Raw genomic sequence first — 17,214 nt, 5'->3', positions numbered from 1 at the left:
GCTATCCGTTTGTTGACTCCTACCCCACCTGCTTGTAAACCCAATGGGCAGCTTTCTAAGGCTGATAGGAGGCTTTACTCCTCCCTGGCAATCTTCGATGAACACCATTTCCCAAGTTGTGGTGACCGGGTAGAGTTCCTTAAAGACATTATCCTTACCACCGCATAATGTTCCATGCCTCACACTTCATCTTTACCCTGCTGTTTTCTGGTCCCCTGGTGGACTGAGGCATGCCACGACACACCAAGTGCGTGTGGATACGTTTTTAACTGTCATCCTACAATGGGGAACCGTATTTGTTATAAGCAGTTGTGTGCCCAGTGTCAGCCGCAATTGTTGGCATAGCAAAGAAGCTAGTTGGATTTCATTTACTGGTTCTATTAACAGTTTCACTTCCTCTTTTGTCATATGTGGCAACCTCCATTGGCTCTCTAGGACCCGTGTCCATTCCCCGATTTCCAGCCTGACCATGGTAGATGGTGTATTTGTGGACCCTATTGCTATCTTCAACACATTGGGCCACTTTTTTTTGGAGATTTTGAGCCTTCCTCCCTCAGAAACAAGTGGATGGGGCCCGGGTGATACCCTTCTCCTCCCCGAATCGTGAATGCCACAATGATGCCTTTACTATGAGGGAGCTAGACCATGCTGTCACTTCATACTGATCCTCTGCCCCAGGGCCAGACAGTGTTCACATTCAGATTTTGCAGCATCTTTCTCTTGCAGGCAAGCACTTCTTTGTTCATATGTACAATCGCAATTATCCCCAGGGGGCCCGCAGCTCTTTGGTGTGTTTGTGCTTTGCTACCATGGGGCCCCAGCCTTTGCAGCATCCTTTCCCTTCCGTGCTGCATGTCTGTTCCCTTGGGGAACATGTCTGGGGTGTTTTTTGGAATGTGTTCCACATTTTCAGCGGCTGACATAAGTACAGTCCCACCACTGTTTTTTTATCCTGTTTTCATCCATTTTTCTTTCTTTCTTCACCTTCCCCCCATCCTTTCTTTGCTTTGGCATCTGAGGTTCCTTCTTCTTCCTCCCTGTGCACTCCTGAAGGCCGGCCCACACATCTAACTCGTAACAAATGACTGGGGAACACATAATACCCAGCCATGGATCGACAGGTAGGGTTCACATGTACACCCTGGTACAGGCCAGGCCCAGGGAGGGGTGGTCGCGTGAGCTGCTACCTACCCAAATTGCTTATTGGCCCCTCTGTCAGGTGTTCGGGAGGTGTGAACAATCACCTTCTGAAGGGCACCCAGTTGGAAGGAGCATGTCATTGGAAACACTGGCAGTCATGGAGGATTTTCTCGCAATGAGCTAATCATCTTTATAGTCAATGGCTATGAAATGTAAACGAAATGAGGCTAACAATTCAAAGACTCTCTCATCTGCACCAAGTTTCCTTGTGGTTTCCTGTACTGAATCCGGTTAGTCCTTTGAAATGGTAAATCCATTTATTATTCAGAAAGGTGTTGATGCAATTGCTGTCAAATCCTGCTCTCGTTTACACAATGGTACTTTTCTTTTGGAGACTAATTCTGATTCTCAAGCACAACACCTGCTTGCAGCTTCGCTCCTCCACAGCTCTTCTGTGTTGAGGCCCAATGAATGCTGAATTCTTCCCTAGGTGCTATTTACACTAGGCTGCTCAATGGTCTGACAGAGGCAGAAATCCAAACGTACCTCTTTGATCAGGGTGTCATTGCCGACAATCAAGTGATGAAAATAGTTAATGCCTCCTTAGTGCCTATATGCACTCTCCTCACTTCTGATAGTGGTTCTTCCACCAAAGATCAAAGCAGGTTATGAAGTTATCACAATTAGACTGTATATTCCGAACCCTACGCGCTGCTATCAGTGTCATCATTACAATCATACTCGAGAGTCCTGTTGACACCCAGCCAAATGTTCAACCTGTAGCAGGGATGATCATGAGCGTGATTGTACACCTCCTTCTCTGCACTCCATCAACTGCAATGGCGACCATGCCACCTGCTCCCACGATTGTCCCGTGTATCTCGATGAGCAGGCTGCCCAGGAGATTCGGATGAAGGAAAAAGTGCCTTACCCGGTTGCAAGGAAAAAGTGCCTTATCTGGTTGCTCACAAGTTGTTGGCTAGTCAGAAACCCTGCGTTCTACCATCTGGCACCTAAAGTACTGTTATTGCTACCTCTCGCTCCATGAAGGATATGGCCGGACAGACATGCAACCTCAGATTCAGCTCTGAGGTTGTAAAATTGCCCAGTGTCATGATAATATCTCCGTCCCCTCATGCAGCTGTGCAACAAGCCATCAAACTCCAGCCTCACGGGGCGAAGTCACCAGCTACATGACCATCAGGCTGGAAAGGACAGACAGAATACTCCTGTGAAGACTTACTATGTCCCTCCAGCCAACCAACACCTGAGTCTTCCTCTGCTAACCAGTAAGGCTCGAAGTAGTCCAACAAAGGCAAATGATCTTTTTTGCCGACACGAAGATCCACTTCAATGGTGTTGCCACGTGATACACCGGGGGGAGTCATTCCAGATGTGGAAAGGGTCCTTCCGGATGCCATGAAGGGTACAGGGTGCACCCATCTGCAGGTGGTCACTCATGTTGGCACCAATGATGTGTGTCGCTATGGATCGGAGGAAATCCTCTCTGGCTTCCGGCGGCTATCTGATTTGGTGAAGACTGCCAGTCTCGCTAGCGGGATGAAAGCAGAGCTCACCATCTGCAGCATCGTCGACAGGACTGACTGCGGACCTTTGGTACAGAGCCGAGTGGAGGGTCTGAATCAGAGGCTGAGACGGTTCTGCGACCGTGTGGGCTGCAGATTCCTCGACTTGCGCCATAGGGTGGTGGGGTTTCAGGTTCCGCTGGATAGGTCAGGAGTCCACTACACGCAACAAGCGGCTACATGGGTAGCAGGGGTTGTGTGGCGTGGGCTGGGCGGTTTTTTAGGTTAGATGGCCTTGGGCAAGTACAGAAAGGGCAACAGCCTCAACGGGTGCAGGGCAAAGTCAGGACATGCGGGGACCAAGCAGCAATCGGTATTGTAATTGTCAACTGTCGAAGCTGCGTTGGTAAAGTACCAGAACTTCAAGCGCTGATAGAAAGCACCGAAGCTGAAATCGTTATAGGTACAGAAAACTGGCTTAAGCCAGAGATAAATTCTGCCGAAATTTTTACAAAGATACAGATGGTGTTTAGAAAGGATAGATTGCATGCAACCGGTGGTGGAGTGTTCGTTGCTGTTAGCAGTAGTTTATCCTGTAGTGAAGTAGAAGTGGATAGTTCCTGTGAATTATTATGGGTGGAGGTTACACTCAACAACCGAGCTAGGTTAATAATTGGCTCCTTTTACCGACCTCCCGACTCAGCAGCATTAGTGGCAGAACAACTGAGAGAAAATTTGGAATACATTTCACATAAATTTTCTCAGCATGTTATAGTCTTAGGTGGAGATTTCAATTTACCAGATATAGACTGGGACACTCAGATGTTTAGGACGGGTGGTAGGGGCAGAGCATCGAGTGACATTATACTGAGTGCACTATCCGAAAATTACCTCGAGCAATTAAACAGAGAACCGACTCGTGGAGATAACATCTTAGACCTACTGATAACAAACAGACCCGAACTTTTCGACTCTTTAAGTGCAGAACAGGGAATCAGTGATCATAAGGCCGTTGCAGCATCCCTGAATATGGAAGTTAATAGGAATATAAAAAAAGGGAGGAAGGTTTATCTGTTTAGCAAGAGTAATAGAAGGCAGATTTCAGACTACTTAACAGATCAAAACGAAAATTTCTGTTCCGACACTGACAATGTTGAGTTTATGGAAAAAGTTCAAGGCAATCGTAAAATGCGTTTTAGACAGGTACGTGCCGAGTAAAACTGCGAGGGATGGGAAAAACCCACCGTGGTACAACAACAAAGTTAGGAAACTACTGCGAAAGCAAAGAGAGCTTCACTCCAAGTTTAAACGCAGCCAAAACCTCTCAGACAAACAGAAGCTAAACGATGTCAAAGTTAGCGTAAGGAGGGCTATGCGTGAAGCGTTCAGTGAATTCGAAAGTAAATTTCTATGTACCGACTTGACAGAAAATCCTCGGAAGTTCTGGTCTTACGTTAAATCAGTAAGTGGCTCGAAACAGCATATCCAGACACTCCGGGATGATGATGGCATTGAAACAGAGGATGACACTCATAAAGCTGAAATACTAAACACCTTTTTCCAAAGCTGTTTCACAGAGGAAGACCGCACTGCAGTTCCTTCTCTAAATCCTCGCACAAACGAAAAATGGCTGACATCGAAATAAGTGTCCAAGGAATAGAAAAGCAACTGGAATCACTCAATAGAGGAAAGTCCACTGGACCTGACGGGATACCAATTCGATTCTACACAGAGTACGCGAAAGAACATGCCCCCCCTTCTAACTGCCGTGTACCGCAAGTCTCTAGAGGAACGGAGGGTTCCAAATGATTGGAAAAGAGCACAGGTAGTCCCAGTCTTCAAGAAGGGTCGTCGAGCAGATGCGCAAAACTATAGACCTATATCTCTGACGTCAATATGTTGTAGAATTTTAGAACATGTTTTTTGCTCGAGTATCATGTCGTTTTTGGAAACCCAGAATCTACTATGTAGGAATCAACATGGATTCCGGAAACAGCGATCGTGTGAGACCCAACTCGCTTTATTTGTTCATGAGACCCAGAAAATATTAGATACAGGCTCCCAGGTAGATGCTATTTTTCTTGACTTCCGGAAGGCGTTCGATACAGTTCCGCACTGTCGCCTGATAAACAAAGTAAGAGCCTACGGAATATCAGACCAGCTGTGTGGCTGGATTGAAGAGTTTTTAGCAAACAGAACACAGCATGTTGTTATCAATGGAGAGACGTCTACAGACGTTAAAGTAACCTCTGGCGTGCCACAGGGGAGTGTTATGGGACCATTGCTTTTCACAATATATATAAATGACCTAGTAGATAGTGTCGGAAGTTCCATGCGGCTTTTCGCGGATGATGCTGTAGTATACAGAGAAGTTGCAGCATTAGAAAATTGTAGCGAAATGCAGGAAGATCTGCAGCAGATAGGCACTTGGTGCAGGGAGTGGCAACTGTCCCTTAACATAGACAAATGTAATGTATTGCGAATACATAGAAAGAAGGATCCTTTATTGTATGATTATATGATAGCGAAACAAACACTGGTAGCAGTTACTTCTGTAAAATATCTGGGAGTATGCGTGCGGAACGATTTGAAGTGGAATGATCATATAAAATTAATTGTTGGTAAGGCGGGTACCAGGTTGAGATTCATTGGGAGAGTGCTTAGAAAATGTAGTCCATCAACAAAGGAGGTGGCTTACAAAACACTCGTTCGACCTATACTTGAGTATTGCTCATCAGTGTGGGATCCGTACCAGATCGGTTAGACCGAGGAGATAGAGGAGATCCAAAGAAGAGCGGCGCGTTTCGTCACAGGGTTATTTGGTAACCGTGATAGCGTTACGGAGATGTTTAATAAACTCAAGTGGCAGACTGCAAGAGAGGCGCTCTGCATCGCGGTGTAGCTTGCTCGCCAGGTTTCGAGAGGGTGCGTTTCTGGATGAGGTATTGAATATATTGCTTCCCCCTACTTATACCTCCCAAGGAGATCACGAATGTAAAATTAGAGAGATTAGTGCGCGCACGGAGGCTTTCAGACAGTCGTTCTTCCCGCGAACCATACGCGACTGGAATAGGAAAGGGAGGTAATGACAGTGGCACGTAAAGTGCCCTCCGCCACACACCATTGGGTGGCTTGCGGAGTATAAATGTAGATGTAGATGTAGATACCCTCGCCCCGCCAGCATCCATGTCTTTGGTGGGCAACACCAACCATTTTTCTGTGGTGGCCTCTGCAGGCCGACAGCAGACGAAAGCTGATGCTTCTGTAGACCTCGTGGAGCAGGATCCTCGTGCCTCACTAACATGTAGAAGCGAGTCTTTGTAGGCTGGTAATCAGCAGCCACTGACGTGACACCCCTTCATTTTTTCCTCGTCAAGACTCTCCTCCAATGAAAAGTTTGTAGCTTTTGGTCCCACAAAGAGGATTTACAGTTGCTTGTAGAATCACAGTGTGCACTTGTACTCTGCCTTCAGGAAACAAAATTATGTTGTCATGACCGCTTTGAGCTTTAGCATTTCTTCCCGGTTCATTTTGACCTTCTGCCCAATGTTGTCATTCCACCTCATGGGGGAGTCGTGTTGCTCATAGGGGATGGTGTTCATAGTCAGCCTATCTTCCTGACTACCCATCTTCAAGGTGTTGCAGTTCGCCTTTTCCTTCCTCACTTGACTTTTTCCCTTTGTACCGTTTATGTCCCTCCATCATTCGATGTCACCAGGGCAGACTTCTTCCAGCTTATTGCGCAGCTACCTCACCCATTTCTGCTGTTATGTGGTTTTAATGTAGGGATTCTCACAGAGCCTGTCAGAGAGGTGCCCTCTTGGCTGACCTTCTTAATCACCTTAATCTCTTCTGTCTTAACACAGGAGCACCCATGTTTCTTTCAGACTCCACACACACTTATTCCCATTTGGACCTATCCTTCTGCACTGCCCAGCTTGCCCATCGTCCTGAGGGATCCGTTCTTTCTGACACCTACTGGAGCGACTATGTCCCATGTGCTATCTGTTTGCTGTCTCCTGCCCCACCTGCGTGCACACCCAAATGGCAGCTTACTAAGGCCAACTGGAGGCTTTACTTCTTCCTGGTGACCTTCGACAAGCAAGATTTCCCCAGTTGTGATGACCAGATGGAATAGCTTACAAATGTTATCCTTACCACCTCAGAACGTTCCATTCCTTGCACTTCCTCTTTACCATGCTGTGTCCCCATCCCTTGGTGGACTGAGGCATGCCATGACAAAATTCGCACGTGGAGATGTGCTCTCTGCATTTTTAACCTCCATCCTACAATGGCAAACTGCATTCTTTATAAACAGGTGCATGCACAGTGTCATTGCGCTCTTCAGGATAGCAAAAGAGCTAGCTGGATTTCATTCACTAGTTCTTTTAACTGTTCCACTCTCTCTTCCATCGTTTGGGACAACCTCCGATAGCTCTCTCGGACCAAGATCCATTCCCCAATTTCTGTCCTGACAGTAGCAGACAATGTCATTATGTGCCCTATTGCTATCTCCAACACCTTGGGCTGCTGTTTTGTGGAAATTTTGAGCTCTTCTTACAATCACCTTTCCTTCCTCCATCAGAAATGAGTGGAGGAGGCTCTGGCAATACCCTTGTCTTCACAGAATCGTGAGTGCCACAATGCCGTCTTACTGTGGAGGGATCTAGATCATGCTCTCACTTCATTCTGATCCTCTGCCCCAGCAGCAGACGCTGTTCACACTCAGATGTTGCAACACCGTTCTCCTGTGGACAAGCACTTCCTGCTTAATACATACAACCACATCTGGGGAGACGGCATGTTTCCCAGACGCTGGTGTGAAGCCACTGCCGTACCCATACCTACGCCTGGTAAGGACTGACATCTTCCATCTAGCTACTGCCCCATATTCCTCACCAGCTGTGTTTTCGAGGTGATGGAATGTATAATTCATGCCCAGCTTGTATGGTGGCTCGAGTCTTGCAATTTCATACCCACTGCACAGCGTGGATTTAGAGTGCGCTGTTCTGCAGTTGACCATCTCATCGCTTTGTCCACCCATGTCATGAATGGTTTTCTGTGGACATCCCAGACTGTGGCCATGTTTTTCGATTTGAAGAAAAACCTGACACACCTGCTGGAGCACTAGTGTCCTCCGTACACTCTACACATGTGGCTTCCATGGCTGCCGGCCTCGGTTCCTTGAGGAACTTCAAAAGATTGAGTTTTCGAGGTACGTGTGGGTTTTGCCTTATTGGACACCTTTACCCGGGAAAACAGTGTGCCTCAGGGCAGTCCTGAGCATCGCCCTCTTTGATATTGCCATTAACCCTATAATGACCTGTCTCCCATCAGGCATCTCTGGCTGCCTTTTATGTGGGCAATTTTTCCACGGATATGTCTCATTGAGTGGTGTCTTCAGTGATATGTTGATCATCTTCACTCCTGGAGCATCGATAATGTCTTGCATTTTTCCAGTGACAGAACCGTTTGCGTTAATTTCTGGTGGCACAATTGGTTTCTCCCACCATCTTTATATCTTGGGCTTATTGCTCTTCTGTTTATTGAAACTACAAAATTCCTGGGGCTCCTGCTCGATAGGAAACACTCTTGGTCCTCCCATGTGTCGTGTGGCAGCCCACTGTATGCAGTCCTTCAATGCCCTACATGTCCTAAATGGTACTTCTTGGGGTGCAGATCAAACTACCCTCCCCCATTTGCACTGGTCCTTTTGTCCATTTGAAACTAGACTATGTGTGCTTTGTTTATGCATCTACAAGTCTGTCCCTCTTCGCAATCTCAATACTATCCACCATCGTGGCATCCACTTGGCCACTGGCACCTTTTACACCAGCCCGGTTGAGAGTCTGTATGCAGAAACTGCCGCCGTGACTTTCTCCTCAGGAGGTATGCATGCCATTTGTCTGCCATGCGTGGCTGCCCATCCTATGCCTCTTTCTTTGATGACTCCTTTGATCACCAGTATAAGGTGTGTTCCTCTTCTTTGTTACCAACTTCACGCTTCCTCCAACTTTCCTGGTGAGTGTTATACTTCCCCACATTGGCTTCATTTTGCGATCCGTCTTCACCTTGGCCTTCATTCACTTCCTAAGGACACTACTCCAGCCTCACTCTATCTCCTTCAATTTCACGACCTTTTCAGGCAACTTCACGATAGTACCTTTGTGTACACTGATGGCTCTCAGACTGACCGTGGTGTCGGGTGTGCCTTTGTCATTGGCACAGACGATTCTCAGTATCGGCTTCCGCCCCACTGCTCAGTATTTACAGCAGAGCTCTTTGCCATGTATCAGGCCACAAAGTACATATGGCAACACAGGCTTTTCAATTGTGTCATCAGCTCATACTCTCTCAGCACCCTTCAAAGCCTCTCAGCACTGTACACCATCCATTCCTTAGTGCAACGAGCCCAGGAAAATTGTCACTTGCTCACTCTTGATGATGCCACTGTGATGTTTATGTGGTTTCCTAGTCATGTCGATCTGACAGGAAACGAGGCTGCTGCAGTCCTCCTACCTCAGCCCACTAGTTCTTCCATTCGCTCCAATGATCTCTGTGTTGCCATCTGTCAGGAGTTGGTGTCACTTTGGCATTGCCACTGGCGCTCCCTTCATGAGAATAAGCTTTGGTTTATTAAGCCTCTCCCAGTGGCTAGGAAGACCTCCTCTCGGCCCTCTCTCCGCAAGAAAGTCATTTTAACTAGGTTGTTTATTGGGCACTGCCTTTTTAGCCATCGCCATTTGTTAAGTGATGCTCCCCCACCTCTTTGTGCACATTGAGCCCAACTTTTAACTGTTCGCCATCTCCTGACAGAATGGCCCCCCCCCTTTTTTTTTTTTTTAAACGGTTTACATTCCCATTTAGGTTTACTGTCTGAGTTATCGGCTGTTTTAGCAAACGACACGTGGGCTGTTGACTTTGTTATACTTTTTATCTGTCGTCACAATATGGCGAAGGCCATTTAATTTTTAGTTCTGGACTTCCATTTCTGTGTAGCGTATATTGTAGCCCTTTCTCCACATCCCTGTTTTTAACTATCTTATCTTCTGTCGATTGAGATTGATGTATAGTCATTTTTAACTCCTCTCTTTGTCTTCAGTTTCACAGTTTTGACATGGGCACGTATGACCCTAGTTGTTTTTGCACCTTAAAACAAAACAAACAAACAGTTGCAGTTGGGCAGATGGCACGTTTCCCTGATGCTGGTATGAAGCCATTGTCCTACCCGTACCTAAGCCCTGCCAGGATATACACCTTCCTTCTAGCTACCACCACATTTCTCTCACCAACAGTGTTTGCAAGGTGATGGAACGTGTGATTTATGGCCAGGTGGTATGGTGGCTTAAGTCTCGCTTTCTACTAACCACTGTATAATGTGGATTTCGATTATGCCATTCTGCAGTTGATCATCTCATCACTTTGTCAACCCATGTCTTGAATGATATTCTGCGGAAATACCAGACTGAGGCCATGATTGATTGGAGAAAGCCTATGACACCTGCTGGAGGACTGATATCTTCCGTACCCTATATGTATGGGGCTTCAGAGACTGCCTGCCCCATTTCCTTCAAGAATTTTTAAGGCTGAGTTTTCGAGGTATTTGTGGATTCGGGCTTGTTGGACACCTTTATCCATGAGAACAGGATGCCTCAAGGCTCTGTCTTGAGTGTCGTCCTCTTTCCTATCAGCTCTCTTTTCATCGACAACTTTGTATCTATTGCAGTCCTCCACAAACTTGTCTCGTTAAGCGGCTCCTTCAGCGAAGTCTCAATTATCTTTGCTCTTGGAGCATCAACAATGGATTTTGCTTTTCCACTGACAAAACTATTTGCATGAATTTCTGGCTGCGCAATGGGTTTCTTCCACCATCTTTACGTCTTGGGCCTGGTGCTTTTCCATTTGCTGAAACTACGAAATTCCTGGGGTTCATCCTTGATAGGAAACTTCCTTGGTCCTCCCATGTCTTACCTGGCTGCACACTGTATGTGGTCTCCCAATGTCCTATGTGTCCTAAGTAGTACTTCCTGGGGAGCGTATAAGACCATCCTCCTCTGTTTGTGCGAATCCCTTGTCTGTTTGAAAATAGATTATGGATGCTTCGTGTACTCCTCTGCACATCCTTCCATCTGGGATTGTCTTAACACAATCCACCATTGTGGACTCCATTTGGACACTGGTGCCTTTTACACTAGCCTGGTTGAGAGTCTCTAGAAGCTGCCAAACTACCATTGTCATACCGGTGTGGTGTCCTTTGCAGCGGTTATGTATACTGTTCATCTGCCACGCCCTGGCACCCATCCTATGCCCTCTTTTTTGATAACTCCCTTGAGTGACAGTATGGGACATGCCCTTCTTCTGTGTTACCGTCCAGAGTTCACTTTTGGGTACTGCTCTGGCAGCTTAACTTCACGCTATCTGCCACATTTCTAATGGGTGTGAACCCTTCACCACCTTGGCTTCATGTGGTGGCTCATGTTCATCTTGGACTTCATTTGCTTCCTAAGGACATTACTCTGGATTTGATCTATCGCTGTTGTGCGTTACTGACCATTCATCTCATATAGGGCGCTTAAAGGATGCTGTGTTCTTGGAATGCTATACAGCAAGTCAAGCAAATCACATCAGTAATTTTTATTATCATAAAGAAGATAGACAATACTTAACTTTGTATTACAAGGACGCGTCCCAAGCGATGGCGACAGGCAAACAGTCAGTGTCTTTCTCTATATACTATGTCCATACTGCAGCGTGGAGGGTAAAAATCGTAGAGGGAGACCAAGAGATGAATACACTAAGCAGATTCAAAAGGACGTAGGATGCAGTAAGTACTGGGAGATGAAGAAGCTTGCACAGGATAGGGTAGCATGGAGAGTTGCATCAAACCAGTCTCAGGACTGAAGACCACAACAACAATGTCCATACAAGCAACAGATATGGATCACTAATAACTTATCATAATGCTCTCCTAGTGCTGGTCCAGTACGTTGCGGCTGAGGCTGGCAGGAGCAGTGCTTATATTCTCTTCTTGCAGAGACTGCTCTTGTAGTTGTGTGATCCTAGTCAGCGAACTATTGGCTGATGTCATCTCACAGCCTTCTCTGCTCTTGTGTTCTTCGCCTTCGTACCGGCGCTTGTGGTTATGAAGAACATTCCTCTCCCCCAAAGTGACAGAGGGGACGTCAAGCTTCCTGTTGTATCCCGCCATCCGGCCTTCGCTCAGGCAGAAATGTCCCCTGGAAAACAACCAGGAGGGTACGCATCCACCTCTGATGCCATGAACCAGGTGCAGAAGCTGTAAGTTTCTGTACCTTCACATTTGACTTAGCGATAGCAACTTTGTGCATCACAGTTACAGCAATGTGGTGTTTGACTGTCATGCACATGGACACACAGAGAGCTACATGTGAACGTGCACTGTTCTACAGGACCAACCCTAACATGTTGATGGTAGACAACTTTTTACTCTATGTGTGTTGCACGTAACCATGTACCATTTTCTTGAAAGATATGAAGTGTAGAATTAGACTATTATCCTGCTTCCAGCTATTCTATTTGATTCATTTTTTTTATTTTACATATAACCTGAACAATTGCCTTGCACCCCCAGGAGATAAGTTCCACACCTGTAACTGAATTTAGACAGATAATGTTTTCACAGCTGCCTTTGCATGAGAAAGTTGATTACGAAAAGAGGTCGTTCGAAACCTGATATTCTCATATCACAGCCAGGCATTGGCAACAATAAAAAATATATTCATAACTTTACAGGTAATTCTGAATGGTACAAATGTAAAAGATGGCTTTGCAGCTGTGATGGAGGAAAAACACACTTTTTGTTTGGAGGTTATGTAATGTGGACAAAATGTGGTTTTAAACATATATATACAAAATGAAAGAAAAACCTGAAAATCATGAGAAGTCAAAGAAGCAGGTTGTAGTTTCACTGTCACTTTTAGGAACTGCTAGTATTAAGGAGAAACTTAGTGCTACATACTGACCTTCAATGAGAATAATATAAAGTTCAAAAAGAACATGAAATTTTGTCCAAAATAGTACACCAAATTTTCTTTTGTAGATACGCCCTTACATGGACAAGATGAAAAGACACTTCAATAAATCTAGCAGTATTTAGAGTAAAACTTATTAGTAATTTGTGCATCACAATTATGTTCATAGTTGAAGAATTGCGTAGAAACAAGTGCAAGGCTCAAAGGTGTTTCTAAGATGATTCTAAATGAGATACTTGACTGCCTGGTACATAGGAGATAAGGGCAAAAATTAAGGAAAAGCTCCCTTTGTAGCTCTCATGGCTGATGACACAAAATATGTTATGGAACACACACAAATAGTTCTTGTTCTACACTATACAGGTATACCAAATTGAATGGAGAAATATTTGAACATTTTTGAGGATTCATTATTCTAGAAAGTCAAACTGCAATGGCATATCAAAACATGTTTTACAATAATAGGAGATAATTCTTCAAGGAAATGGTAAAAAAACTGACAAGGCAAAAAGGCAGGAGTTAGAGCAAAAACCAAAGTAACGTATAGCAATGCACATTTCATTCACTGTTATGCACAACTATTTAATTTAATAATGAGAGATTAATGAAATGGTAGAATATTTTTTTCTGAAAGTTCTGGCTGTTGCAATATTCTTTCCAAGATCATCGTAATGAGTATCAATTCTCAAAAATCATTAGGATGTCAGCATTCCACATCCACCATGTACGTCCAAAGGAACTTTGCATCGTAATCATAATAACACAGGTACTGCAATATTGCATCTTCTAGAAGGTGCAACTTCAAAGTGCGAACTGTAAGTCAATTTCATGAAAATTTGCAGCCTTTAAAAAACAGGCTTACTGGAATTTAGTGACGTGAAATGCAGATCAAACCATTGCAGAAGTAATAGGAATTTTAAGCTACCTGAATGATGGTAATTTCAAGTTTTGTTTAGAGTTTGTTCATAAGATGATGCCTCATTTTAAAATGATTTGCAACCAGATACAATGTCAAAAAATTAGTGTGTTTAAAGCCAGTGAATATATAACAGTATTCAGAACTATTATTTTAGAATTAAGAAACTCAAAGTATTATGAGAATCACGCAAAGACTTTCATGATCAAAACTAAGGAAGTGTATGTGTGTGTGTTGATATAATGGACAGATGTTCTTCTACTAAACTCTTACCAGCTTCTAAATTGTCCAACAAGAAATGCTCCCAAATTTTAAGAGTGAACATCATACATGAGAAATAATGCTGACAGCTGAAGCATATCCTGTGATTGACAAAGAAAAGTTTGAAACTGAACTTAAAGTGTACTGCACATCTGATATTCATGAATATTGGAAATTAACTGAGCTGCTACATTTTATCTTGGAAAAAAATGTAGACATTGTTCTGAGTGAAATTATGAAACTGATTAAACTCCTCTTGACAGCTCGCATAACTACACAGAGGCAGAGAATGCTGCTTATCAACACTGGAAAGCACTAAGACGAAAAGATTATATGCTCATGCAGTGCGTTCAGTGGAGAAAAATTTTCTCAATGTCTTCCAGAGATCAGGAAGAAAATTATTGATCTTTCTGTGCAAATTTAAACAAAAAGAATGGATTTTCTTTTTAAGTGAGCAGATCAAGCTTGAACTGTATCGATTTAGGTTAAAGTCAGTAAAAATATTTGACTGTTCTTTCTGGATTTTATCAGGTTCCTGAATAAATTTTCTTTTTATATGTGTTTCGTTGCTTTTACACAATTTTAAAACAAAGGCTAAAAATTTTGTGGAGCAGTGCTCCCATTGGTTTTACCTATGATCCACCACTATAATCAGCATAATGGTACCTTCTGATTGGTGCAGTAACAGTCACAATAGCAACATACCAGCATGACATACTGAGGTGATGCAATACATTTGTTGATGTGCATATTTACTATTTGTGCTTTTAATTAATAACATTGTAAAATTTTGAAAAAGTAATTAATTATAATTTAACTTGCAGCTCCTCCAATTCATTTGAGAGACTGGAAGCCACTTAAATCAGTGCCAGAGAATGGGATATATGAACAGAATAGCCACAGTATTAGAGAAGTTCTGAAGAAGGAGACAGTGATAGCGGAGGTAAGAACTGAGTATAATGTTGTATTCTAGATAAAAATGCAAGTCATCGTAGTCAGCTTTTTTTTCATTTAACAGTATGGGCTATGGAACAGTATGCAACAGAAAATTTACAAATATAAATCAGCAACATTTTATGCCAAAAAATGTGTGAACAATGTAGGTCAACTGTGTCACAAATTATGTGCGTTTTTAAAGTGGTGTTAAGATGAGATGCCAGTGATGGGTGGGACATGAGTAACTTTCATTTAAGTCAATGTTTGTGCTGACCAGTGTGGATCCTGCACAGATATTAAACATCTAATTCATATTATAGCACCCTCTGTAAGATAACGAGACTTCATACTGGCATATTATCATATTTGCAGATGCTTCAATGTTTACTGATTTATTGCTGTTGGAAACTAGTTTAACCCGTAACATGTATCCCCTTAGATCTACATAAGCCCTTCATGCAGATTTGTTTACAATTTGAGTGCATTCCTAATATTTTAACCCTTAGTTACCACGTACTTCTTTTCTTTTGGTAAGTGACAGGTTGTAGCACAAGAGAGCCTCACCATCATTATGTTGCTTTTGTACTATCAGTAAAGAGTCACTGCAGAAATATCTTGTTTCATTGATATTTCTTGAGACTTAGCTACAGACTAATTGCATATAGTGTTGAATAAAGTGCTACTCTTTCTAAATAATTTGTTTGGCCCATAGCCATTTATATACCTTTGTGTGTGGTGCTCCTACACACTATATAAATTCCCAAAATAAGCCCCTGACATGATACTAATAAGTTACCTAATTGCACATGAATGTTATGGAGTTTCTTGTTCAGCTATTACTGGTTACTGGTTTTACCAATATTACACATTCATTGTTTCTCCTTTTTGAACAGGTTTTGTATATTGTTAAGCCTCTGATGCACCTTTACGCAATGTGGCGCCATGGGCCCAAATCCTGGAAACCATGGCTCATTTCACTGCTTGTTGATGTTGTCAGGTAAGACAATGCTACCTATTGTTGATACTCGTATAAGTTTTAATAAAATCAACCATCTGAGTTACCAAATTAGATTTAGTCACATAGGTAGCATCAGTCTAAGTATTCATTTCACCACCTCCTCACACTGTTTGTCCTCATGGGCAGCTAGAAGCACATAGGGATTTTAATCTGTAAACTGTTGTCTTGTTAGTGCAGGTAATTCATTATCACCATAAGGAAGGTGGACTGATTGATTAGAGGGTCAAATTAAAGGATTTGTCTTCTTGCACACTTATCACATCACAATGCAACAGGTGTAACAGATTTCCTAAAGCTCATACAAGAAATATTATGGTAAAATTTTCCAAAATCAAATGGTGAAAGATACATTATTCTGATTATGCAACTGCTGGCAGAACTATTTGCACAAGAGGAAAGGTGGTGAATCAAAGATGTAAAAGATAGTTACATTTCAACACCAATTATTTGTTGTAGATTTGTACATCTCTTTCAAAATACAATTTCTTTTTGCAGCTTGTGTGCCTACAGGAAGACAGTGCACAAACTTACAAGACAGCAGCGCATGGAGGTGTCACGCCGTGCCTTTGCTCTCGTCCTGTACATATTACGCTCACCTTTTTATGAGGCTCATAGCCGGGATCGTATACAATCTTTCCTGCATGCAATGTCAGAGACAGTTCCCCTGACAGGCATCTTGTGCAGACCTCTTGCACAGTACCTTCCTGTTTGGCAGGATACATATTTCTATGTGTGGTCCTCATAGGTGGTGTTTCTTGTGGTGTGATCTTATTTTGTGTGATTATTTCAGACTGTATGTGGTGGTTATTGTTACGGGGTATTATGGGCTCTTACTAATAAGCCAGTGAGTGATTGTGAATGTACATCGCACTGCAAAAAGTTTGTTTTATACTATCTTTTATACTAGAAATATATTTAGCAACAATTCAGTAGAAAGATCTAAAGTAACTGTATAGACTGTTACTAGTTTAAAGACCATTACTACTTAAATTGCTCGACTGTGATAAATATAAACCCCAGAAATTTATTTGTTGAGCATAGTTCTTTTTCTACTGTCATGCTTGACCATTTTTATTTTGTAGTCCAAATTTGTAATAAGGAATAAATAAAACTGTAAGAACTACACAGTTCTAAAAGAAAAAAAAAAACACTAATGAAAACTGAATTCTTGACTAAAAATGTGTGTAACATGTAGCCAACAATTTTGCACAACTTTCTATATTAATATGTAATATTGTTGAGCAGTAGACTTAAGATCTTTCTGCCAGTCCACCACTCGTGCTAATACATATTTCAAACCATGGTGCCTTATTTAAAGCTCCTTTAGAATTTAACCTCAAAAACTGTTCATATATAGCTACTAAATCTTTCATGATTATGAATATGATACTGCATTTTGAAGAACAA

General features: G+C 43.0%; 1 protein-coding gene across 1 annotated transcript in view; it reads left to right on the top strand.

Annotated features, from left to right (window-relative positions):
* LOC124622550 (peroxisomal membrane protein PEX16) overlaps window positions 1-16,926 on the top strand; it is a 47,997-nt gene extending 31,071 nt beyond the window's left edge. Inside the window, exons 4-6 of the mRNA XM_047148286.1 lie at window positions 14,678-14,796; window positions 15,683-15,786; window positions 16,303-16,926. Of these exons, the coding sequence (XP_047004242.1) occupies window positions 14,678-14,796; window positions 15,683-15,786; window positions 16,303-16,552 (473 nt within the window). The 3' untranslated portion in view covers window positions 16,553-16,926. The remainder of the gene's footprint in view (window positions 1-14,677; window positions 14,797-15,682; window positions 15,787-16,302) is intronic.
* The last annotated feature ends 288 nt before the right edge of the window (window positions 16,927-17,214 follow it).

The sequence above is a fragment of the Schistocerca americana genome, chromosome 7 (genome assembly GCF_021461395.2).
Source record: "Schistocerca americana isolate TAMUIC-IGC-003095 chromosome 7, iqSchAmer2.1, whole genome shotgun sequence".
NCBI classification, from domain to species: Eukaryota; Metazoa; Arthropoda; class Insecta; order Orthoptera; family Acrididae; genus Schistocerca; species Schistocerca americana.
The sequence above is the reverse complement of the archived record's forward strand: the minus strand, read 5'-3'. Positions and strand labels throughout refer to the sequence as shown.